This window comes from Drosophila gunungcola, assembly GCF_025200985.1.
Source record: "Drosophila gunungcola strain Sukarami chromosome 2L unlocalized genomic scaffold, Dgunungcola_SK_2 000008F, whole genome shotgun sequence".
In the NCBI taxonomy this organism is placed as follows: domain Eukaryota; kingdom Metazoa; phylum Arthropoda; class Insecta; order Diptera; family Drosophilidae; genus Drosophila; species Drosophila gunungcola.
In genome coordinates, this window is record NW_026453163.1 from 2458680 (window position 1) to 2481158 (window position 22479).

General features: G+C 42.6%; 2 protein-coding genes across 2 annotated transcripts; both read right to left on the bottom strand.

The window, feature by feature from the left end:
- Positions 1-126: 126 nt before the first annotated feature.
- On the bottom strand, positions 127-8749 carry LOC128253393 (HEAT repeat-containing protein 1 homolog). Its single transcript, XM_052981747.1, has 4 exons — positions 7486-8749; positions 6105-6367; positions 2323-6048; positions 127-1344 (listed from the first exon to the last, which is right to left on the bottom strand). Exons 1-4 carry the CDS (start codon positions 8652-8654, stop codon positions 197-199), a joined length of 6306 nt encoding a protein of 2101 aa, XP_052837707.1. The 5' UTR covers positions 8655-8749; the 3' UTR covers positions 127-196.
- A 1321-nt stretch (positions 8750-10070) lies between these two features.
- LOC128253398 (uncharacterized) lies at positions 10071-11626 on the bottom strand. Its single transcript, XM_052981757.1, has one exon. The coding sequence runs from the start codon at positions 11525-11527 to the stop codon at positions 10292-10294; it is 1236 nt and encodes a 411-aa protein (XP_052837717.1). The 5' UTR covers positions 11528-11626; the 3' UTR covers positions 10071-10291.
- Between the last annotated feature and the right edge of the window lie 10853 nt (positions 11627-22479).

Consider the following 22479-nt stretch of genomic DNA (forward strand, 5'->3'; position numbering starts at 1 on the left):
GTTTTATAAAGTGAACAAATCGTTCAAACGCACACATACATCCAATTTAAAGACTGGTAAAGCTTAATGTTTTATTAAAAACAAAAATAAATGACAATTGGGTTTTTTAATATTTTGTATTTTATTGAAAAACATTTTTCTAATGTCCACATGGGAATTTATAATTTCAGTTATAAAAATGTTCGCATTCGCCTACTTAAAGGTACTTTTGCACCGGTTCGCCCAGAATGGCCTCCAGCTCCTGCACCGCACTGCGTGTGCTCTTCTCCACGCGCTGGTGCTCGTCCTCCAGCAGTTCGGCGATAAAGGGAACAGTCTCCGGCAGCAGGGGCGCGTAACTTTCGCCCAGTTTGCGGGCGATGGCAACGCAGCTGCTGAAGGCGAGGATCCGCACTTCCGGACTTGGGGTGCGGGTCTTAAGGAGCACTTGGCTGTTCAGCTGCTTCCACATCACATCGTTGGTGGCCACCGCCAGCTGGGCGATGCTGTTGCTGAGCACCTGCTGCAGAGGCTCACTTCCGAGCACGAGCTCGTTCTCCAACTGGTTGACCAGCGGCGGCATCAGTGCGTTGAAGCGATGCTCGTTGATGAAGTCCTCGCTGCAGTACATGAACACGTGATGCAGGGTGTTTAATATAGCCGTCAACAGCTCTACATCGTCTTCCGGCTCGCCGGCTTCGAACTCGGGATGGAGGGAATTGTGCTCCGTCAGCAACCGGGAGGAGTCTTCGACAAATTCGCTGGCAAAGAGTACAAACAGCGACTTGAGGGCCTCGGCGATCCGGTTGGTCAGCAGAAAGTAGGTAAGCCGCGTCTCCCTGGAGCTGCTCTCCAACGCCCACTTGTGGACCCTGGCATACATGGGTCGAAAGCTCGTCTCGGACAGCTTCAGGATCCAGGTCACGAAGGTCTCGGCCACAGCCGCCTCCACGTCCGAAACCAGCTGCCTTTGCAGGCCGCGTCCACGCACGTGCACCCGGAAGTCCAGCGCCTGGAGAAACAGCTCGCTGAGAGGATCCTGCACCGGTTGCAGTTGAGCCGCTGTGTTGTGCCGGATGCTCTGCAGCAGGAGGTGCTGCATCAGTTGTCCCAACTCGTCGTACGCTTGCTGCTCCAGCAGGCAAGAAAAGCCCTTGGCGCAACTGGGCACAAGGATGCGCACCTCCACGCCCTGAGCCACCGCAGCCCAAACGTCCGCAAGTCGCAGCTTAAGAGCCTGGGCGCGCTTGTCCTGCAGCAGCAGCGGATGGTCCAGCTGCACAGAGAGGCGCGCCAGGCCCGCGATGATGTCCACCAAGTAGGGTCCCAGGAAGAGCGGCAATGCCTTGAACAGCTTGTGCAAAGCTGAAAGAGGGGAGTAGGGACAGCAAATTAGATAATATGTTCCTGGTTATGTTCGCCTATTGATTGCGAAACCCTATCTGACCTCTTTTTGGTTTTTGGCATCGAAATATTTAAAAATTGCGATGCTGCCAGCTATAGTAGAGTCCAAAAATATGTCCATAAACGTAAAACATAATTGTGCAAGCAGAAATGCTATTTAATAATGACCAAAAGTCATTCATATTATTAAAACGAATGACTCTACTTAAAAAAAATCATTGTTACTAAAGAACCTTAAGGACAAAGTTGTCAGCTCTGATCACCACTTCTTCTACAACATTTTTAAAAACTCTAACATTCAAAAATATTAATTAACCTAGCAATAATATCGAATTAAGTAACAATAAATTAAAACTTATTATTAGAATCTTCTACCTGATAGTGAGTTTGATTGACGTTAAAGTTAAAACCTTATCTATCAGAAAAAAAAGTTTTATACATGTAACAATTACAAAACTTGTCATGCAATAATTTTATGTAATGTCATTACATAAAATAATTAACACCAAAGAACCTGACTACCTTTACAAAAAACTATCTTTTACCACTTCTAGACGAACTATTATACGCATAAGACACAGAGGAGCTTTTTTTATTGGAACGTGTTTCCCAGTGGCTTAAAAATTAATGACACACAATCGTTACAATCGAATGAGATAAAATAAACAAGAGAGAAGTTAATTTAAGTACCCCTATCAACAGATTGTTAAGTCCTTAAAATTGTCAACTATTTGTAACATTCCCTAACAATTTGTTTCCTGTTTTGTTCTTTTATTCTTTTTTATTAAATTTTATGATATTAAATTTGAATTTTTCCTGATTAGCACATTAAATAATAAGTTTAACTCGTAGTGCTAGGATGCCAAATGAATAAATAACTTAATGGTTTCATTAAACATCAGTAACAGAATAGTTCCAAGTGGAGATTGTCAGACTTACCTGTGACGAGGGTGGAGCAGACGTAGTCGGGTCCCTGCTTGAGCGTGGCCATCTGATGGACCTGCTCCTTCAGAAGCTCCGTGAGCTGGGGCGCGAACTTGGGCAGTTGGGCCAGGGCGTGGGCCTTGAGACTGGCACAGATCTCGACGAGAGTGAGCACCACGTTGCCCAGCACGGCCTTGGGCACGCTGGCTCGCCGCTTGGTGATCTTGGTGAGAGTGGCCAGCAGGGAGCGGCACTCCTCGACGAACTCGCGACCGTGGCGGTGGGCCAAGAGCTGCAGGGCTTGCAGTGCGGTCTGCTGCAGCTTCGCCTGCTGCCCACTGCTGGGACCGTCCTCCAGGACCCCGTTGATAATCTGCTGCAGCGGCGCAAAGAGCACGCCAAAGTGGTCGGCGGCGCACAGCTGGAAGTAATCGGACGTGGGGCCCAGCTTGGTCACCAGCAGCTCCAGCACCTTGATGCGCACGTACACGTGGTCGTGCTGCAGCAGCTCGGTGATCACGCTGATGAAGTGCTCTGGCGCCAACAGACCGATGGCGTTGTCCAGGACATCGTGGGCATGGTTGGCCAGCACCCGCCAGAACTTCTCCAGAGAGGGTGTTTCGCTGGCTGCCTCCAACGCTCCGTTGACCACGCCCACATACGCCAGCGTCCGCAGAATGAAGTCCTGGTAGTACGGCAGCAGTTCAGTGGGATCGGGACGCTTCATCTTGGCCTGCCACTCGTTGCAGCTGCTGATGCCAGACAGGAAATCCATGATGAGGTACTTGTAGTGGCGCAGCTGCTTGAACGTTCGGGTCCGCACATCGAAGAGCTGCTTTTCCGTGGACAGCACCGACGAGCCCGTGGTGCCCCCCGAATGGCCGCTCTTGTTTGCCGGCAACGTGGCCAGGTACTCCAGCAGCCGGATGCAGGTCTGCAGGCCCACCGTCGGGTCCTCGAACATCAGCGTTAGTTCGCGGGCAAAGTCCAGCCGCGACTTGTCGGACGATACTTTTTGAGGGGCTTGCTCCAGAAGCACTTGCGACTCGAACACAATGCACAGGAACTGCCAGAGGTGCTCCTTGGGCTCCAGGACGCGGAAGAGGGTGGCGTAGAGCGGCAACCTCCTGTGCACCGGCACGTCGGCGCAGATGTCGGCAAACACCTTGAGCACGGGTATAACCAGCTCCCGGTATCCGGTCTTCAGCAACAGAATGGGAATGATCGACTCCACCACATTGTGAATAATGTGCAGGCTGAAGGCGTCGTCGTGTCGCGCCACCGTGGAGCCCACGAACGTGAAGATCTCGACGATCTTGAGCAGCACCTGCTGCGGGTACAGGCCGGCACAGTGGGTCAGGAAGAGCAGGGCGTGCTGCTGGGTCTGCGGATTACGCGTGTTCCTCAGGCACTGCACCACCAGTTCGATGCGGAAGCTGGACTCGGGAACGGCCTTGACCAGCTGCACGCCGGCCGCCTGGGCCGTTTGGCAGCAGTGCAGCAGGTTGGCGAGGATCAGCTGCTTGGGATACTCGGCGGAACTGTGCTCCTCCAGCGTCAGGCAAGACTGCAGCAGTTCGAAGAGCTTTGGAATCAGCAGCTCTGCCCCAACCAGCTGCTTCTTGTGCTCCACCAGCTCGAGCAGAGTCATTCCCTGCTTCCAGGAGGCGCTGGTCAGGTCCAGCTGGGTGGCCGCTCCTGCGCGTCGCTTGGAGGCGGCAGTCTGCGGACGCTGCTTCTGCACCACGGTGCTGGCCATCTCTGCCAGCATCGGCACCAGGGGCTGGCACTCCAGTCGGCACCGCTTCAGCAGTCGGTGACTGGCCAGGAAGATGCTGTCGTTGTCCGAGTTAGTGGCCGCCGCCACGATCAGCTTGATCAGCGCCACCTTGTGCTTGGCCTGCATTTGGTCGTAGGTCTCCGGGGTGAGACTGTTCAGCAGGATGCAGGGCAGGGGCTGGAGCTTCTGCTCCAGGTGAACGTAGGCGTCGTGGTGGGCGAAACTCTCCTCGAACAGCTTCCAAGCCAGATCCTTGCGGAGCAGAACGTTCAGGCCCACACGTCCCTCGAACTTTTCCAACACCGACTTGTAGATTTCGCTGTGCGGCCAGGGCAGCTGTTTCAAGTGCTGGCTGCCCTCGCCCGCAGTGATCTTCGTCAGGGAGTCGAGGCCCAGGGGTAGCAGTTCCGCCAGGAAGTGCTCATCGTTGACGTGCTTGAGGGCCGCCAGCAGAGCTGCTGTGCAAATGGCTGGCTGGCTGGGATCGCAGGCCAAAGCTAGGACAGACCTTCTCAGCTTGGACAGCACCATCTTCTCCTTGGCGGTGGCCTTCTCTGGCTCCAGAATGGTGTACAGTATCAGGGCGTACTGCTCGTGATCCATGCTCAACTCGCTCTTGCGCTGCAGCAGCGAATGCACCAGCTGCTCCACATGGGACACCAGTTTGCGACTCCCGATCAACTGCAGCGCGTTGATGGCCTGCACCCGCAGTGTTTGCAGTGGCGATCTACAGGCGTTGGCCACTCGCAGCACGTGAAACAGGCTGCAGTTCACCTGGGATTTCGGGTTGGAGAGCACTGCCTCCAGCAGCAGGAAGCCATGCAAGCGGAACACAGCATAGTCCGAGTCCCGAGGCCACATTTCCGGCAGGCTCTCGAAGACGTAGAAGTTGGTCAACAGATCCAGTCTGTCCTGCGCCTCGGGCAGAATTAGCCGAAGGCTCTGCTGCAGGGCTCGAGTCCATTCCTGACGCTCTGGCAGATCTGCCCGATCCGAGAAGAACTGGGCGCACAGTATCTCCAGCAGACGCAGGCAGAGACGAAGTTCATCTGTTAATTGATTCCAGGGGGTCGCAGCCAGAGACGTCCATTTCGTGTTCTTGACCAAGGTCAAGAGGAAGTCTACATACAGTTGGAGAGGGACAAAAGTTTGCGAACTGGGCTTGCCCCTGACCACACGGAACTGGACCCGCCGACTGTAAAGCTCAATTCTCTCCAGCATGTGCAGGCTCTCATCAGGCCGCAGCTCCCTCTTCGCGTAGGCGGTCAACAGCAACAGCAGGTGTGTCAGCTGGGAAGCTTCCTGTATAAAGGTCTCACCGCCGTGATCCTGTACGCTTTGCAGCAGCGCCCTTTCTTGACTGATCAGCTCCTCACTGCTGCTGGCTATCACGTCCAGGAAGTGCTGACGATGCTCGTTAGCCTTAAACGCGTCGAAATCGCTGCTCACTTTCAGTTCTGCCAGGAACGGAACTTTGCCAGCAAAGTCACTGCCGAGCAGAATCAGCAGGGCCTCGTGCTCGTGCTCCGCCAGGGCTTCGCTGGGGAAGAGCAGCGGCATCAGCGCCAATAGCACTAGATTCTTGTCATACGCGTCGCACACTGGGGCCGAGGATAGGTGTCGAACGGCCAGCGGAACCACGGGATTCCACTCGAGCTCCTTTTCGGTCTGAGCGCGACTTAGCAGGCGGCACAGGGTTTGGGCCAAGGCAAGAGGACCCAACATCTCGGCCAGCTCCTCGGTGGGCAGCGAGAGGACGGCCGACACCACAGCACCACTGTCATCGTTGATCCTATCGGGCAGACACTCCTGCAGCAGCTTCACGCTTCGCTCCCGCTTCTTTTCCAACTTAAGGTTTTGGAGCAGCTGTTGAACAGCGCCCAGTCGCCAGTCTGCGCTGTAGTGGTAGAGCCTTTCGTAGGCGTGCTTCGCCTTTTCATCCGAGGTGTTGAGACGGAAACCTAGGGGAAGCATAGGTTTAATAACAAACCTTGAAACCTTGTTCTAATTCGTTTACCTAGGGCCAATTTTAAGGCCTTTTGGCGATTGCCTGTGGTGGATCTGGCCCTCAAGGCCTCCTTAACGCTCATGTCGAAGGCTTCCGGGTAACGCCTCTCCAGCTTTTCGAGGTAAGTGGTATACCAGGTCTGAAAACTGGTCTTTTCCACTTCTGCCTCATCATCCGAATCAATAACGATGGTATCGTCGTTGTCGTCTGTGGTTGTGTCCATTGGCTCAGGTACCTCGTTTTCGGTCTCCACAAAAGTATCCAGAAAACAACTGAAATGAAAACAAGAATAAGTAAGTTACAACAGAAATGAATTTATAATATCGACCATTCTAAATTTTAAATTAAATAACACAAAATGTATTTTTTTATTTTGTTTTGAATGAATATTTCTTAGAAAATAAAGTAAATTCAGAATAAAAATTTATTTAAAAAAAAATACACTATTAAAAAAAATATTTTTTGTGAAAACAATTTTTGTAGCGTAACGCTCTGTGCTTGTAGTGTTGTCAATGCAGTTCAGCAAATGGCGCAAGCTATAACCCGATTTTTTACAGGCGGAATATTTATTTTAAATTAATTTGAATTACGAGTATCTAATAACGGGTATTTTTGTAAGAATCTAAGCTTAAGTAAAATTTAATTAATATACTTTTCTAAAATTTGTATTTATTTACTTTTTATATACAGTTTAGCCAAAAAAGAGATAAACGGTGACTTTTCTAAGATATTTTGTTGAAAAAACTGGTATATATATATACATATATACATATTTAAAAAGTATAATTTGTTGGTTAAAGGATATAACAGCTTTTGTGTGTGTTGAATACTTTAAACGAAAATATTTCGAAAAAAAATTGATTTACGGTCGAATTATACCAAAAGGGATCAACATTTTTGGTATATATTTATTGCGAAGTTTTGGTTGCAACGAAACTAACACAACATCTCGTCGTTGAGGACACTAAACTCTAGAATTGTTTCCTTTTGGATGCTGTTGTATGACTTGCACAACATCACAAAGTTCTATTTTTTTATTGGACAACATACATAAACATCTTTTTTAACACTTGTTTTAAAATTTTCGAGCTGACGTATGGGAACTGTATCTGCTGCTAGGAGAATTCGATTTTTTTAATAGTTTAGACTGTTCTATATGATTGTAAACAAAATAATTTTACACAAAAAGAATTAACGGAATAAAATAAATCAAAGATTTATGTGAGTTTGAAGGTAAGCAGTGATCTAAAATAAAGAAGTGATTTTTGAAATTAAGCAATTAAACAGTAACAAAAAAGCTATATTATTATTGCTTTCTTGAAAAAAAAAATAAAATAAAATTGTTTCTTTACAAAACTGTGAACACTAAAATGGAACCTTAAGTACTCACTTAATCATTTGCTGGGCAGTCGGCTTGGCCATTGGCACATCCGATATCAGGTTGTCCAAAAACAACTTGCACGAGCTGGAGGCGACGTCCTCCTCCCGAATGGCGGTCACGGCGCCCGTCATGAGTGGCATGCAGATGGACTGGATGGCGATATTGCCCTTGGCCAGGGATGCCAGCGCCGCGATTAGCCACTTCTGGCCGACCAGATTGAGGACGGTCTCGTGCTTGAAGTGCGGTAGAGCGGCCTGCTGCTTGCCATAGATGCAGACGAGCAGCAGCAGGGACTCGCTGTGAAGCCGCTCGAACGGACAGTTGGCCACGCGCTCCAGCAGGGCGTTGCACACCTTGCTCTTCAGCTTGGTGCGGGAAACCAGCTGGGCGACGATCACATAGGCGGCGGCCATGAAATCGATGGTGTCCGACACCAGGCCGCGGAGCAGCGACTCCAGGATGGTGGTGATGTGCCAGTCCTGCAGAGGCCTCGCCGTCTGCAGGGCGCCCACGACGACGGTGGCGTAGAAGTTGATCTGGGCCTGCAGTTGGTGGGCTCGCGGACCCAGTTCCTTGACCGCCTTCTGGGTGCTCTGGCAGATGAAGCCCAGAAAGGCGGGGTTGCCGGCGGCCCTGTTGATGATGGCCGTCTTGGCCAGCGGGACGCCAGGACGCTGCAGCGGGCGGAGCCAGAACCAGTCGGCATCTGCCGGCCGCAGCCGCATGGTCTGCAGGATCTGGACGAAGATCATGGTCTCGTGGTAGGGCAGGATCAGGGCCATCACCTCGTTGCGGTTGAACTCGTGCACCTGGAACCGCCGCAGCAGCCACTCGAAGGCCATGTGGGCGGGGCGCAGCAGGAGATACGGGGACAGCAGGCGCAGGAACTTGCCAATGGCCGCGTCGAGCAGCTTGTTGACCTCCGGCAGCTCCACGGATCGCTCCAGCGTCAGGGTGGCCTCGTCGAACAGCGTCAGCTGGAACTCCTTGAATGCCGGGTTGAAGTCGGTCAGCTCCTGCAGCCCCACTAGCCCGATCTCGTAGATGGAGCGCCGGTCCTTGGTGGCCGCCTCCTTGGGGTTGAAGAGCACGGAAGCGCGACTCCGGGCGTCCGCTAGCGTGATGGACGACTGCGGAGCCGCCAATTTCTGCAGCTGTTGGGCCAACGCGGTGCTCATCTTGGTATTGCGCTTTTTTCCGTTCTTTTAAGTAAATTCACAGATTAAACGAAAAACAATACAAATGTGCGGCGACCGCACTCCACACGTGTTTGCTTCAGTGTGACCAAAGGGTCATTCCGAAATACACTAAAAAAACCCAAAGGCACATAGCCCATCTATGAATTAGCGTATTCACACACCGTGGTTTGAAACTTGTTTAAATATTTGAATCTGATCCGATTTTTGTAACCCAGAGGAGAAGTTATGTCCGCTCCTTTAATGTAAATATATTATAGGAGTATTAGATCAAACTAATTGTCACGCAAAATCCCATTATTTTTTTTAAGCAATTCTTGTTAACTTTTTTTAAAGGCAAACTAATGCAGCTGAAACTTTAAATTATCTTAAGGAATATACTCAAAAATATTTGGCAATGTCCAGATTTACAAATTTTTCGAATATGGGTGATGTTGGGCCGGTGGAGAAAAAATACTTTCGTAATCGGCCGAAAGATGCACAATAACAACAGACTTGTAACTAAACAATTCCAAAGCAGCGTGCCAAATTAGAAACTAATTAAAAAACGAGAAAGGAAGCAAACTTCGGCAAGCCGAAGTGCATATACCCTTGCTGCTATTGCAAGAATTAAATATTTTTGAAAACATTAAAATTATGATTTACTTGCGTATATGTCCAAAAACATTGAAGCTATGATGATTTGCAGCTCAATTATTAGATAGTTATTTTATATATTTTTATTATTTCTATGGGAGCTATATGATAAAGTCGTCCGATTTTAATGAAACTTAAACCGTAATTCTGAAATATTTAACTATTACTATATGTTCCAAATTTGGGAATTTAACATGCAGTTTTTCTTTATGCCTACGCAGCGCAGTTTTATTTCAAAATTTGGCCAAGCCCACAAATCGTATCAAATCAATTGAAAATTTTCTAAATCGAATAGTTATTAGTTACTAGAAAAGGTTTAACTTTTTGGATATCTAAAAATACCTTAAATATTAATGTTCAGCTGATAAAACTTTTTTATATTTAAATTATTTTTAGGTCAATAAGATCTTCTCGATGTTGCGGCTAAATAATCCAATTTTTATGCGTCATTATATCGTGAATTTCGGGTGAAAAAGCTTATCTGTAAGTTGCAGTCAATTATGCTAATCTTTTCCGCATACATCCGAAAATGTTAAAAGATTTTTTAGAAAATAAGAAATATTTTTCTCATACTTGATTTTTAAACTTAAATTTTTTAAATCAAAACATTTTATAGGTTTCTTAGTTTAAAAACAGCTTTAACTTTACAAAGATCCCCGAAAAATGCCTTCTAAAAATATTGACAGTTTACGGTTAAATTCATAGAAAGGTAAAAAGTATTTACATCCAAAAAGAACGTTTGAAACAGTAAAACTCTTGTGGTTAAAGCTCTAATTATAAAAATGTTTATATTTCGAATATGATAAAAATACTTAATCTCGCAGAGGTATAGATTTCCGGAAAACCTTACAGTGTACGATTTAAAAACAATTATGAGAATGTATGGTGATGACAAAATGGAACATTGTGCAGTGAACATAATACGGAATTAATGAGATTTGGACAAATCGAATACTTAACGCAATTAAAAGCCTATGCTTAAACTAAAAGCAGAGCCGCTTGAGCGAGTTCTTCCTTCTTATCTTGGGATCGCGGTTCTGGGCACGTTGCGGCGGCGTGAGCCGCTCTCGGGGCATCATTAGCTTGGAGGGCGTGTCCAGTTCGGTGACCAGGCAGCGCTCGCCGGGATGCGACTTGCAGAGGCAGTTAATGCAGAACCGGAACTGGCAAACGACACTGGTGCATTCGGCGAAGTTGTAAGCCGGTGCTTGCGGTGGGGTATTGATCTCGTCGAGGTCCAGGGACAAGAAGCGCTTTAACGGGGGCACTCCGGCGCTGAGGAATGTGCTGTTGTGGCGTCCAATGGGTAACGTTTGGGATAGCGCAGCGTCCCCACTCTTGGCCACCTCGCTGATGAAGACCCGACTTCCACGGCCGCACCGCGGGCACTTGACGCGCTGCGTCTGCTCGCGCAAAACCCTTCCGGCATCCACCTCCATCAGGTGGAAGCTCGAGTTCCCGGAGTCCATTAGCGAGGCGGCACTGTTGGCCAGGCTGCTGTGGTTCGAGGTCTGCAATGGCACTGTTTGGTTTGCCTTGGGCACATGGCTGCGCCGCTTGGGCACGTTGGGATTCTCTTTGGTCAGGCTCAGCTTGAGCCGGTGGTTTTGCAGGCGCTCAAAGTCCCGTTGGCTGCGGTAGACGGCTTGCCTCCAAGCCAGCGACACCTGGGTCATCACGTCCAGCGTGTGGGCGCCAACATGGCGCAGTATGCACTCCAGGGCCGGTTGTTTCTGTGCCAGCTTGGCCACGATGTCCAGCTGCTCCACGCCGCCGTAAAATCGGTTCTTGGCCGGCGGTTGTTCCAGCTGCGGAAAGAGCAGCTTCTTGGACTTCTTGGGGCTGCTGTGCGGTGGCTGGAAGTGCTTTTTGCGCCGCTTAGGCAGACTGTGTACCTCCAGCAGACGGGGCGTCATGGAGAAGGGCTCCTCCTCCGCGGAGCGCTGATTCGACGGTTGGGACCTGGGATACGGCTTGCCCCAGTGCAGGTCCTGCTCCTGGTGGCCACTTGGCGAGGTCAGTCCCCGGATCAACGCCGAGGTGTTCGACGCATTGCGACAGTTCTCGCCCTCCGCGTCCTCCAACAAAAATGGCGTCTCCGCAGTGGAATTGTGAGGCGCCCGGAAGGATGTGTATCCGGACTCGTTCATCTCCGCGTCGAGAGATCCCCGACTGGGGCTCTTGTTGCGCAGCGCCGCTCGCCGGTAGTAGGCGCTCATCTTGGCGATTTTAGGTTTTTCGAATTGTTATGCTTTCGGCATCGGTTGCTTGTTTTCCATTTAGTGCTAGGGGTGGAAGAACATCGATGCCAACATCGCTGTCATCGATGTTTGACAGGGCATCGATTGCTACTGCTTGGTGCGCAATCGAAAAAGCTGGCAACATTGCTCAGGAATGAGACCTTGCTATATGAAAATGTGGTGGCGCTGGTTGAAGTATTCGCTAATTTTTGGATGATGGACATTACAGAGCCTGATTGGAATTTTAAGCGACTTACTTTGTTCTCGGAGGTTTTATATCTTAATTTTAGGGTTTTCAATATTTAAAAATATTTCAAGAAAATTTCAAGTGAAAATTAATAAAAAAACTATAGGCGATAAAGCAGAGTAACGGTGAAAGTCTGAGTAGAGCCTTTACATATACATCAAATTTTTATGGGTAACGCGTTGGGCAGTTCAAAATTTTTGTAAGTCTGTCTGGATTGTTCAAATTCAACGAAGAGCACACATTGCTTAGATTATATCTTGACCCGACATTTATGAAGTATGTGGGTTCAGACATATTAATATTACAATAACAAGAAAGGAAGCTAACTTCGGCAAGCCGAAGTTCAGATACCCTTGCAACTATTGCAAAAATTAAAAATTCTTGAAAATATTAAAATTATCATTGAATTCCGTATATGTTCAAAAACTTTGAAGCTATGACGATTTGCAGCTCAACTATTAGATAGTTCCTATGGCAGCTATATGATATCGTTTTCCGATTCTAATAAAATTAAAAGCATAATTCTGACCTGTCAAATTATTAAATAGTCAAAAGGAATTTCTAAAAAAAATTACAAAATAAAAATGTTAAATTAAAAAAAAAAATTTTATATTTTTATTGTTCCTATGGGAGCTTTAAGTTATAGTCGTTCGATTTTGATTAAATTTAAACCGTAATTCTGAAATATTTAACCATTAATATATATTGAAGAAATAAAAAAAAAATAAAAAACAGCAAAGTTATAATTTGTTTTCATTTATTTTTCCGATTGTTCCTATGGGAGCTATATGCTATAGTAGTCCGATTCGTCTCGTTCCGACTTATATACTACCGGCAATAGAAAGACAAGTTTTGGGAAAGTTTCATGCAGATAGCTTTAAAACTGAGGGACTAGTTTGCGTAGAAAATGACGGACAGACGGACAGAAGGACGGACGGACGGATATGTCTAGATCGACTCTCCTAGTGATGCTTATCAAGAATATATATACTTTATAGGGTCTGACTGAAATTATAATACATTCTGCAAGGGTATAAAAAAAGTCTAGATATTAATTCCAAAATTAAATTGATTGGATCAGTGGGAAGTTTTGCGCTTTGGTTCATTTAGCATGGCGCACCTCATTTCCATTCGCGCTTTACCCGAAACTACCTTTTGTCTTTAAAAAACTGATTTGACAGGAAAAAAGCGAATCTGGCTAAACTGTTTCCAAATCGAAACGTTATGATACGATTTTGATCAAATTTGAATATGACAGTATGAATTTATGGAGCGAAGGATTTGGTTTTTGTTTCGATGTAACTAATTTAAATAAATAAGTTAAGTTAAAGTTAAGTTGAAACCTTTGTCGATTTGATTGCGTTTTTTAGTCATTTTATATATGAAAATAATATATTTATTTTAAATGACTATACTCGGAACAGATTTTAATATCTGAAATATTTTTAATTTAAATCATATTAAAGATAATTGCAATGCATATAAAACAAATAGGAACCATTTTAAATACAAAGTTTGGCACAATATCTAAAATATTTTATTTTATATACTGCAATTTAATATGGGTTGTACTTAGTATAATGATTTTATACATTAATTAAAAAAATGAAATTTTATATTGATATATGTATATATCAATTATACTAGTGATGCTGTGAAACAAATATATACCTTACAGGTCGGAAATGTATGTTTTACTGCTTTGCAAATTTCTGACTAAAACTAAAATAACCTTTTTTTGATAAATCTGTCCCCAGTTATTATGACCCTGTTTCTAACATATGATAAATCGTTTGAGCACACCATAATTTGTATTTAATAAATAAGAAAAAACACAATTGAGAAAGAGTTTATTTTTATACAATAAATTATTTATATTTTAATCTACTATTTTATATGATATAATATTATATTAAATTATACTATATTGTGTTATTTTGCGAGTAAGCTCGTACTAATAATAATAATTTAGATGTCAATTTAAAATAGATTTTATATCTATTTTAAATTCACATCTAAATTTTGACATCACATCTAAATTTTGACTTATTAATTTAAAGTGAAAAGATCATTTTCTAGAAATATTCGACATTGCAATTACTATTATAAGACCACAACATTTCAACGAATTTATATTATTTCCAAATAATTTCTAGCACGATGCCCAAACTCTATAGAAATATAATTTTCGGCTTTGGCCCAATCAGACATGGGCAGTCTAGATACTCTGGCCTTGGCCATCATCAGGGTCATTAAATTAACAGAAATCCCTCAATAATTTATCATTTGTTTTCCCTGACTCGTCCTTAGCTTATCCTTGTCCTTTTCCCTTCGTAGTTCTGTGTCCTTTCTGCCGCTGACAAATTTGCCGGCTCAAGTTTTTTGTGCAAATCATGACGGGGCATAGATTTGATATTCATGTGAAGGTCTTGCTTTACCGCCCCGTGGATAGTTTCGTCAGCTGTCCATATTGTCTGCTGACTGGAGCCCCATGAACCACCACCTATCCACCGTTCGCCACCCCACTCCCATTCCCATTTCCAAACGCCCGACGACTTCATCCACTTGCTGGGGGAAAGTGAGAGGTCGAGAGTCTGTTGTGGTTGCCGGGGAAAATCAATGAATGATATTTCCTTTATGAGGCTCAATTATTTGCTGCGGGGATTTGCTATTCTTCCCCGGATTCTGTCATCTGGTTCGTGCCTCATTGTCCTTTTAAATGCTTTGGCAAAATATTTTGGCTGCTTGTGCTGCCTTTTGTCAGCCAGCAGCTCCTGCGTTAATAATTTATGAATATTTGCTCATTTATTGTTTTGCATTATTTATGGTTTTATTATTTGTCAATTTGTTGGCACAAGGGGAGGCACAAAGGGCGTGGCGGTAGGCAAAGATTTTGTTTTGATTTTAATTAAATCGACGGACGCACATCGGCTTAATTTAAAGTCATTTGGCTTTCCTAATCTCTTTTTCGCTCTCCGCTTCTCGTGGGCGTGGGTTTTGGTATATTATATTAATTGTCGCTGTGGCTTTGGGATTAATTTGCGGTTCATTGGTTCAGACCCTGATGTCGTGGGCTCTTCGCCTGCCTTAAGATGGGAGGGTTGTTAACTAATGACTTAGTCATTGTCGAACCATGGGGTTTGAATTTGCCTGTGATATTTTGAAGATTAGGTATAAACATACGTCATCCTATTTTCGGGGGTAAATGCTCATACTATTAAGAGTTCTTTAAAGATAATAACAGGTGAATCAGAAATGTTTTTTGTATTTTTCTATCACTGACAAGCCATGCTACGAAAAAGCTACTTGAGGGGGAATGATGGTTTCCAAGGCAGAAAAAAATTTATTTTTGAGATTTTTTTTTCTAATTTCTGAGTGAACATACATATTCAAGTTTTTACAAGGTAAATGCCTATATTGCAATAGTATCCTAGATTCTATTTTTTAATAGCAATATATAATAATAATATACCGGAGTCTTTTCGAAAATGTGGCGTCTTGCGGTGCGTGAAGCCTGGACTGGATATTAAAAAACAAATTAAATTGATTCACTTAATATATAAGTTTATTGTGCGGATTAACTAAATTAAATTAAAAAATACGCGATTTTGAATTTTAGGCGGAGTTTTAAAGTTTAACATATTCTGTTCTAACTTTTGTTCATCCGTAAGTATTTACTGTATAAAGGACGTGTGCATAGTTACGTTACGCACCGACTTGAAAAACGTAGTTTTAAAAAAAAACGCGTCTAAAGTTTTTTACATACCGCAGATTTGCCTTGAGAACGATTACGAGATTATCGGTATCTCAGAGAGTTTTAATGCGATCGAAAAGAATTTTTCACAGGCTGTAAACCATTATACCTTTTTTTTACCAGTGTAACCTCCAAAAAAATAAGCAATCTTTAGAATTTTAACCAATCCAAAAGTTTGCAGGTCATTGTAGGAAGGATCCATTAATGATGATTGAGTGTTAATTTGAAACCGATCGGTTTTCAAAAACTGCGTTCCGAGATAAACGCTGTTAAAGTTTCAGGTGAAGCGGTACCTGCCTGCGAGCGGTCGCTCTTTAGAACGCTGCCATTAAAAAACTTCTTTATGCACGACCTTGCCGCTTTCACAGGATGATTTTTTAAATTAAAAAATGTTAAACTATCGATTGGGCCAAAAAAAATAGTTACACTGGTAGTGCCCCTTAGGTAAGAATTTTAACTACAATAAAATTTAAAAAAATAGAACAGTAGGAAATTAAATTAATTTTATTTGAGATGAATATTTAAGGTAGTACTTGTGTAGGCTGGCCAAAAGGGTGGAGAAATTTTGTCAAGAAGTGCAATGGAAAACGTTGATATACTAGTTTAGTATATGTGTTGTGTATGTGTTCTGTATTGTTTTTAAATGAATAAAAGCCATTTTAATAATCTACCATAATTTTTTTTTTGGAAAAAAATCTCCACTAGGGAATAACAAGCAATTATTTCACAGAAAAAATTAAAAAAAAAAAAAACGTATGATAGTGAACCTATTTGATTGATTTTCTTCAACGATTTCCTATCCAAATCCCCACTTACCTTTTCTTGACCCCTAACCTATTGTGAACAGCTCACAAGCCTTGCGTCTGAGGAAAACCTTGAAGCAAATCCATGTCAAAAAGGTTTTGACATATGTATCGCTTATATGCCTACATATGTTTTATGTGGAACAATGTTTGCACGGATATTGATATCGGGCTGATTAACTTGAGTTTACGCACCAGAACGAGCCGAAATAATGACAAATGGAGGGCAAGGAAACGCAGCCCGAGTCAATATTTGCACTCAATCCGTACATATGCTCTAATTATTATCCTTTTAGCAGTGGGCAGTGCTCTGTTTGGCATTGTGTCCTTGCACGCACACCCACTCCTCTCAACCCCCGAGTTGTCCAACGCCCCCTGACAGCCCGATCAAACATGGGTCGGTCGCTCGAATCAACTAATTATGGTAATTTACCGCGGAATGTCAACAAATATTTTGTAACCGGTTATTTTATCGCACGGCCGCGACTCACGTAAGTCCTTGACTGAAGGAGAGCCTTAGCCCTCCGGATAAAGTGCAACTGGAGCTGAATCAGGATGGGGGACGTGGAAGTGGAGCTGGACAGGCCGGGTCCTTGGCAGTCGGAGCATTTGACAAACGATGTTTACCGCGGTGGGAGGCCGCTGGGTGCCCTTGCGACAACACGAGACGGTCTGATTATTTTTAACCAACCAAACGGACAACCTCAAATGGCTGTGCAAGCAAGGAAACCCGAACTGGGACTAGAACGGAATCCAATTCGGTTGATTGTGTTTGATTTCGGCGGTGGGTTTTTCATATTTTTATTTTTCCTACCTGGGCTTTACCCGGGTATATTGATCATTCAAGACTTTTTCTCAACTATCACATTTTCTCAAATCTCCAGCAATACAACTGCAGAAACTCTGCGCCAATATACAAACTGAATACTTTTTGTGTCATATTCTTAACATTTCTTAAAAGTAAAACATAATTTTTAGATCTCCATCTGCTTAGCTATTTTCATTTTTCACTTAAAAATATTTTCAGTGAGTAACAGTGTTTCTTTTTATATAGGTAGGAATGCATATACATTGGAGTGCAAGGTATTATAACGTCTGTACCTCAAGCGCAATTTGGTAACTGTTTGTTCCTTTTTTATGATGGCCCACTGCGTGGTAATTCATTTTTAGTCAATAAATCGTTTGGTTGTTGGTACTTTCTGCCCTTTTACCTGGGTGCGGCGAACAGAACACAAGAACCAAACTGATTACTAAGCCAAAGTAGAGAGCAGAGGAGCAGTATTAATTTGATGGTAATAAGGAAATAATCGCACTCATTTATCATTTTAATGTATTCGCATTTCCCGACGTGGGCTAAAAGTCGGAGCAGCTAAGTCGGTTGGATAAAATTTCATAATTTAATGCGATTCTTATTCCAATTGCTTCGTTTTACGGGGAAAATCTTGTTATATAAATTCTATTTTTAAATGCAAAGAACCCCTGTTATTATTTTTTGGACTTAGCTGATTATACCACAAGCAACATAAAATACACTTAACAAAGTTAGATTATTTTGGAAAAAACCAATTTTTTTTAGCAAAAAACAATCAATCAACAATAATCTATTAACATATTAAAAAAAAGAAAATTAAGCTGTTCTATTTGAGTAACTTGATACATTGCGTTATATCCAAAGGCAATTTGCAAAATTTGATTGATTCGCCAATTGCGATTTTGTTATCGAAATAAAACCATCCATCCAACATCCTAATGAGTGGCACACGTGCATTGCACATGGCGAATGGCAGAACTCAGATGTGCAAATTTTAAAACGGTTTAAATTTTCTTTTCAATTAGCAGATTGCATTATACGCATACTCTATTATTTTAATCGAAATTTTTTGTCGTTGTCTTGTCCTTTTTAATTTATATTTTTTTTCATTTATTTCGTTTGTTCAAATTGTTTAATTTCGAGTTGCATGTTCTTGTCACCTCCGCATCTGCAATTAGTCAAAGAAGCAATGGGCGAGCCAAGTGTCTAGGGTGGAGAAGGGTTAAGGGCGATGGGTCAGCCGTTTAAGGGTCCCAAACAGAGAAACCCAGTGTCCCACTCCCAATCGTGTGAATTAATCATGGGGCGGCTATTTCAGTTTCGGTGGAAAAAATGCGAAAAGTACAGGGAAAAAGAGTTTCAATTTGAATAATATGACGAAAGAGCCAAGCCAAAAAGGGTTGACAGCGAGGTGTTTGTGTGTGGCCTACCACTTTCGGGGTGTCACTGTCACACGGCTCATTTCGCATTCACAACATGCTCGAAACATCGCGGCCCTTTTGCCAATTTCATTTAGCGGCATCATTTCTGCTCGTGCCTTTGTCATTTTTTCTCAATTTCTGTGTTTTTTTTTTTGCGATTTTTCTCTTTAGCAGATGGAAAACAAGATAAATGATTTTAAACTTGACTTTTCATTTCGTATATTAGCCGGAACGTGCCTCACATAGTTCATTTCACCTCACCCCTTCCACGCCGCCACCTGCTTTAGCACTGGCCAACAGATCGCGAACCCCGTGAAAAAAGAAACAAGACGGGCAATATAATTGTTCTCTATTAACGAGCCTCGATTTGTTCCGTGACCTTTACACATTCGGTTGATCAAACTATCACACACTGTTGTTTGCTCACCCCTCCTTGGGCGTGTGATTCCTCCCTCGAGGTCCTGCCCAAAGCTCGCCTCTATTTGGACATATGTTGCTCGGATCGGACCGATGATGCATGGCCCTCGGTTGTCGCCGCTGATTATGGTGGCTGCAAATTCTGCGGACCATGAAGTGGTTGCTGGTAAAACTCGGGCTCTACTTTGAATGCGACTCCATAAACACTGTTTGCTTATGGGATGAAAGGCAATATTAATTGGATAAGAACCCACTGAGAATTGCGGGCTAAATAGTAATAATCATGTGAGGCTCTGAGGTTTTCGGACTCTCCAAACAAAAACTTAGGTTTTTTATATTTAATTTTGATTAAATTATAGGAACACATATATACAAAACATATGTAAGTCGTACATTGAACTTTCAAACTTGAAATGGTATTGCCTGGTTTGTTAAACCCTTGAAGAGGGTCTCAAAATTTCAGACAGCATTAAGTCATTACAATTAGCCCAATATTTATTTTGTGGTTGCGTTTTGTGCTGTGTAATATAAAAATTAATTTTTTACGTCGCCTCTGAGGATAAAGAGATTAAAAAGCCGGTATCGAGAATTGTTTTTTATAGAAATCGCCTGTGCATAATACTGAGCAAAATATGAAGTAATAATAACTTTTTAAAAAGGCCAAAATTAAAATCTGCATAACTCAGGAAAGGCCAATTGGTTTTATTCTTCTGATAACATTTAATTTCGAATTATATGCGTATATGTTTAATCAAGCTGAAGCTATAATGATTTTTAATTTAATTATTCGATCGTACCTTTGCCAGCTAAATAAGGTCGTTTTTTCGATTTAAATAAAATTAAAATCGCAATTCTGAATTATTAAACCATTCCACTATCCATTAAATTAAAAATTTTATTAAATTATTTTTTTTTAATATTCTGATTTTTGGAGCTTTATGATTAAGTCGTCCGATTTTGATAAAATTTAAACTATAATTTAAAAAAAATAAGCTTTCACTATATATCGAAGAAAAAAATTGATAAACAGCAAAGTTATTTTTTTTTTGTTGCCGATTGAGTAGAGAGACGGAGAGACGAACATGGCTAGCTTTCCTAGTGATGCGGAACAAGAATATATTTATAATACTTTATAGTGTCAGAGATTTCTACTTTACTGCGTTGCACACTTTTGACTGACATTATAATACACTCTTCTAGGATATAAGAAATAAAATCTTAGCTCTCTATTTAAAAACATGTTTATACCCTTGCAGAGGGTATTATAATTTCAGTCAGAAGTTTGCAACGCTGTGAAGGAGACACTTCCGACCATATAAAGTCGATCTAGCCATGTCCGTCTGTCCGTCCGTTTCTACGCAAACTAGTCTCTCAGTTTGAAAGCTATCTGCATGAAACTTTCCCAAAAGTTGTTCTATTGCAGGTAGTATATAAGTCGGAAAGAGCCGGATCGGACGACTATAGCAAAGAGCTCCCATAGGAACAATCGGAAAATAAATACAAAAAAATTATAACTTTGCTGTTTTAAAATTTTTTTTAATTCTTCGACATATAGTAATGGTTAAATATATCAGAATAACGGTTTAAATTTCATCAAAATCGGACGACTATATCATATAGCTCCCATAGAAATAATAAAAATATATAAATAACTATCTAATAATTGAGGTGCAAATCATCATAGCCTTAATGTTATTAAACATATACGCAAGTAAATCATAATTTTAATGTTTTCAAAAATATTTAGTTTTTGCAATAGCTGCAAGGGTATATAAACTTCGGCCTGCCGAAGTTTGCTTTCTTTCTTGTTTTAAAATTATTTTGGCATAGTAATGGTTAAGTTACACAGAACAAACTTTAAAACGAAAAACGATATTATATTGCTGCCATAGGAACGGTAGAACAGATAATCAGAATATTATCATAGCTTAAATGTATTAAAATATATACGCATATAATTCGAAATTTATATGTTTTAAAGAAATTGCCGAGGCTAGTTTTTTTTACACCTTCCCTGCCAGACATTAAATTATGAATTATTTATCAAATATATATTCTCCAAAGAGGTTTTTTCCACTATCCACCCAAAAACAGTCGTTAGCTGAAATATAGAATGTAATTTAAAATATGTGAGTGCGTGGTACTAGACCACTTAAACTTAATTATCAAAGGCCCTCGACCAGCAGATCCCTGTAACCGGATATCATAATCGCTAAATCGAGGATGGTTGCATCATTTCGCCGGCTTTGAGTTTCCCATCGGATGATTGTTTGCTTGCCGGACCGATTAACGCCCCAAAGGATCGCACCTTAACACCTCCTTAGGGTCACACACTCCCCGCCCAGGCCAATGTTCCCATAGATATACTATTATGGTGGTGGCACCTCTCCTCTTTTTTATCCATTCAATCAATTAAGTCATCAGTACAATATTTGTATTGCCATTGTTTGTTTCCATTCGGGTACTCCCTGGCAGCAGTTCTGCAGACGGGGGTAATGGTGGTTGATGGGTGCCTGTGCTTCCCTTATTGACTTTCCTGCGACATCCGAGCGATTGTCACACTATCTTACCAATTTTCGATTCGCATTCCCATTGTTTTTTGTCTGAGCCGATCACGTGTCTGCGTCTGCCTCCACCGTCGTGACTTGGGTTACTTGAGTGGCTGCCATCTAGACACTTAATTAAGACGAAATGCCGCTGTTTTATTATTGGAATAGTAAATACTCCATAAATTTACTAATGAAAACACTTAACGACACACGTCACAAAAAACAATGCGGGAATTCGGTTTTTATTTACTCAATATTTGGATTGTCCCCTCTGTTGTTTGGTAGAATGGGAGTTTTGATATTATAATTAACAAAGGTACTCAATCGTACTTAAGGCTTGTGGACTTACTAGAAATTCGTTTGATTAAAGAGTGTGTTGCTGAAGGAAATTCTGCGGGAATGCTATGTAGCTATCACTTAAGGGAATCTATTTGGAATTGCATCTTATTTTCGAGGTATACATACATTTTCCCAATAAAAAGTGAAAGCATTTTAGGGGAGAAGTTCAAGTCACATAAAACAAGACAATTAGACCACCTAAGACTTTTCCCAAGTTTTTCTTGGAATGTTACGTGGGCCAATCTGAAATTGTTGAGAAAGAGTTAAGGCTAAGGGGCTCTGCCTTTTGGCAAAATCCTTTCACTTAATTGTGTAACACAAATTAAAATGTCAGCTTCAAAGAACGCAACTCAAAGAGGCTTAGTTCTCAATTAAAAGTTTAGCAGAATAGGGAATTCCCTTTAGTGTCATCAGAATTTAAAGGGCTTCATAATTTATTGGTAAATGATGATTTTCATTCCCTGATGGGATTTCAATTTGAGCAGTCCGAGAATCATATTTTCTGTCGTTCCCCAAACTTCCCAACTGCAATTTATGTTTGTGCTTACAATTAGAAATCTGTGCCCTAACAACAATCTATTTGAAAGTCG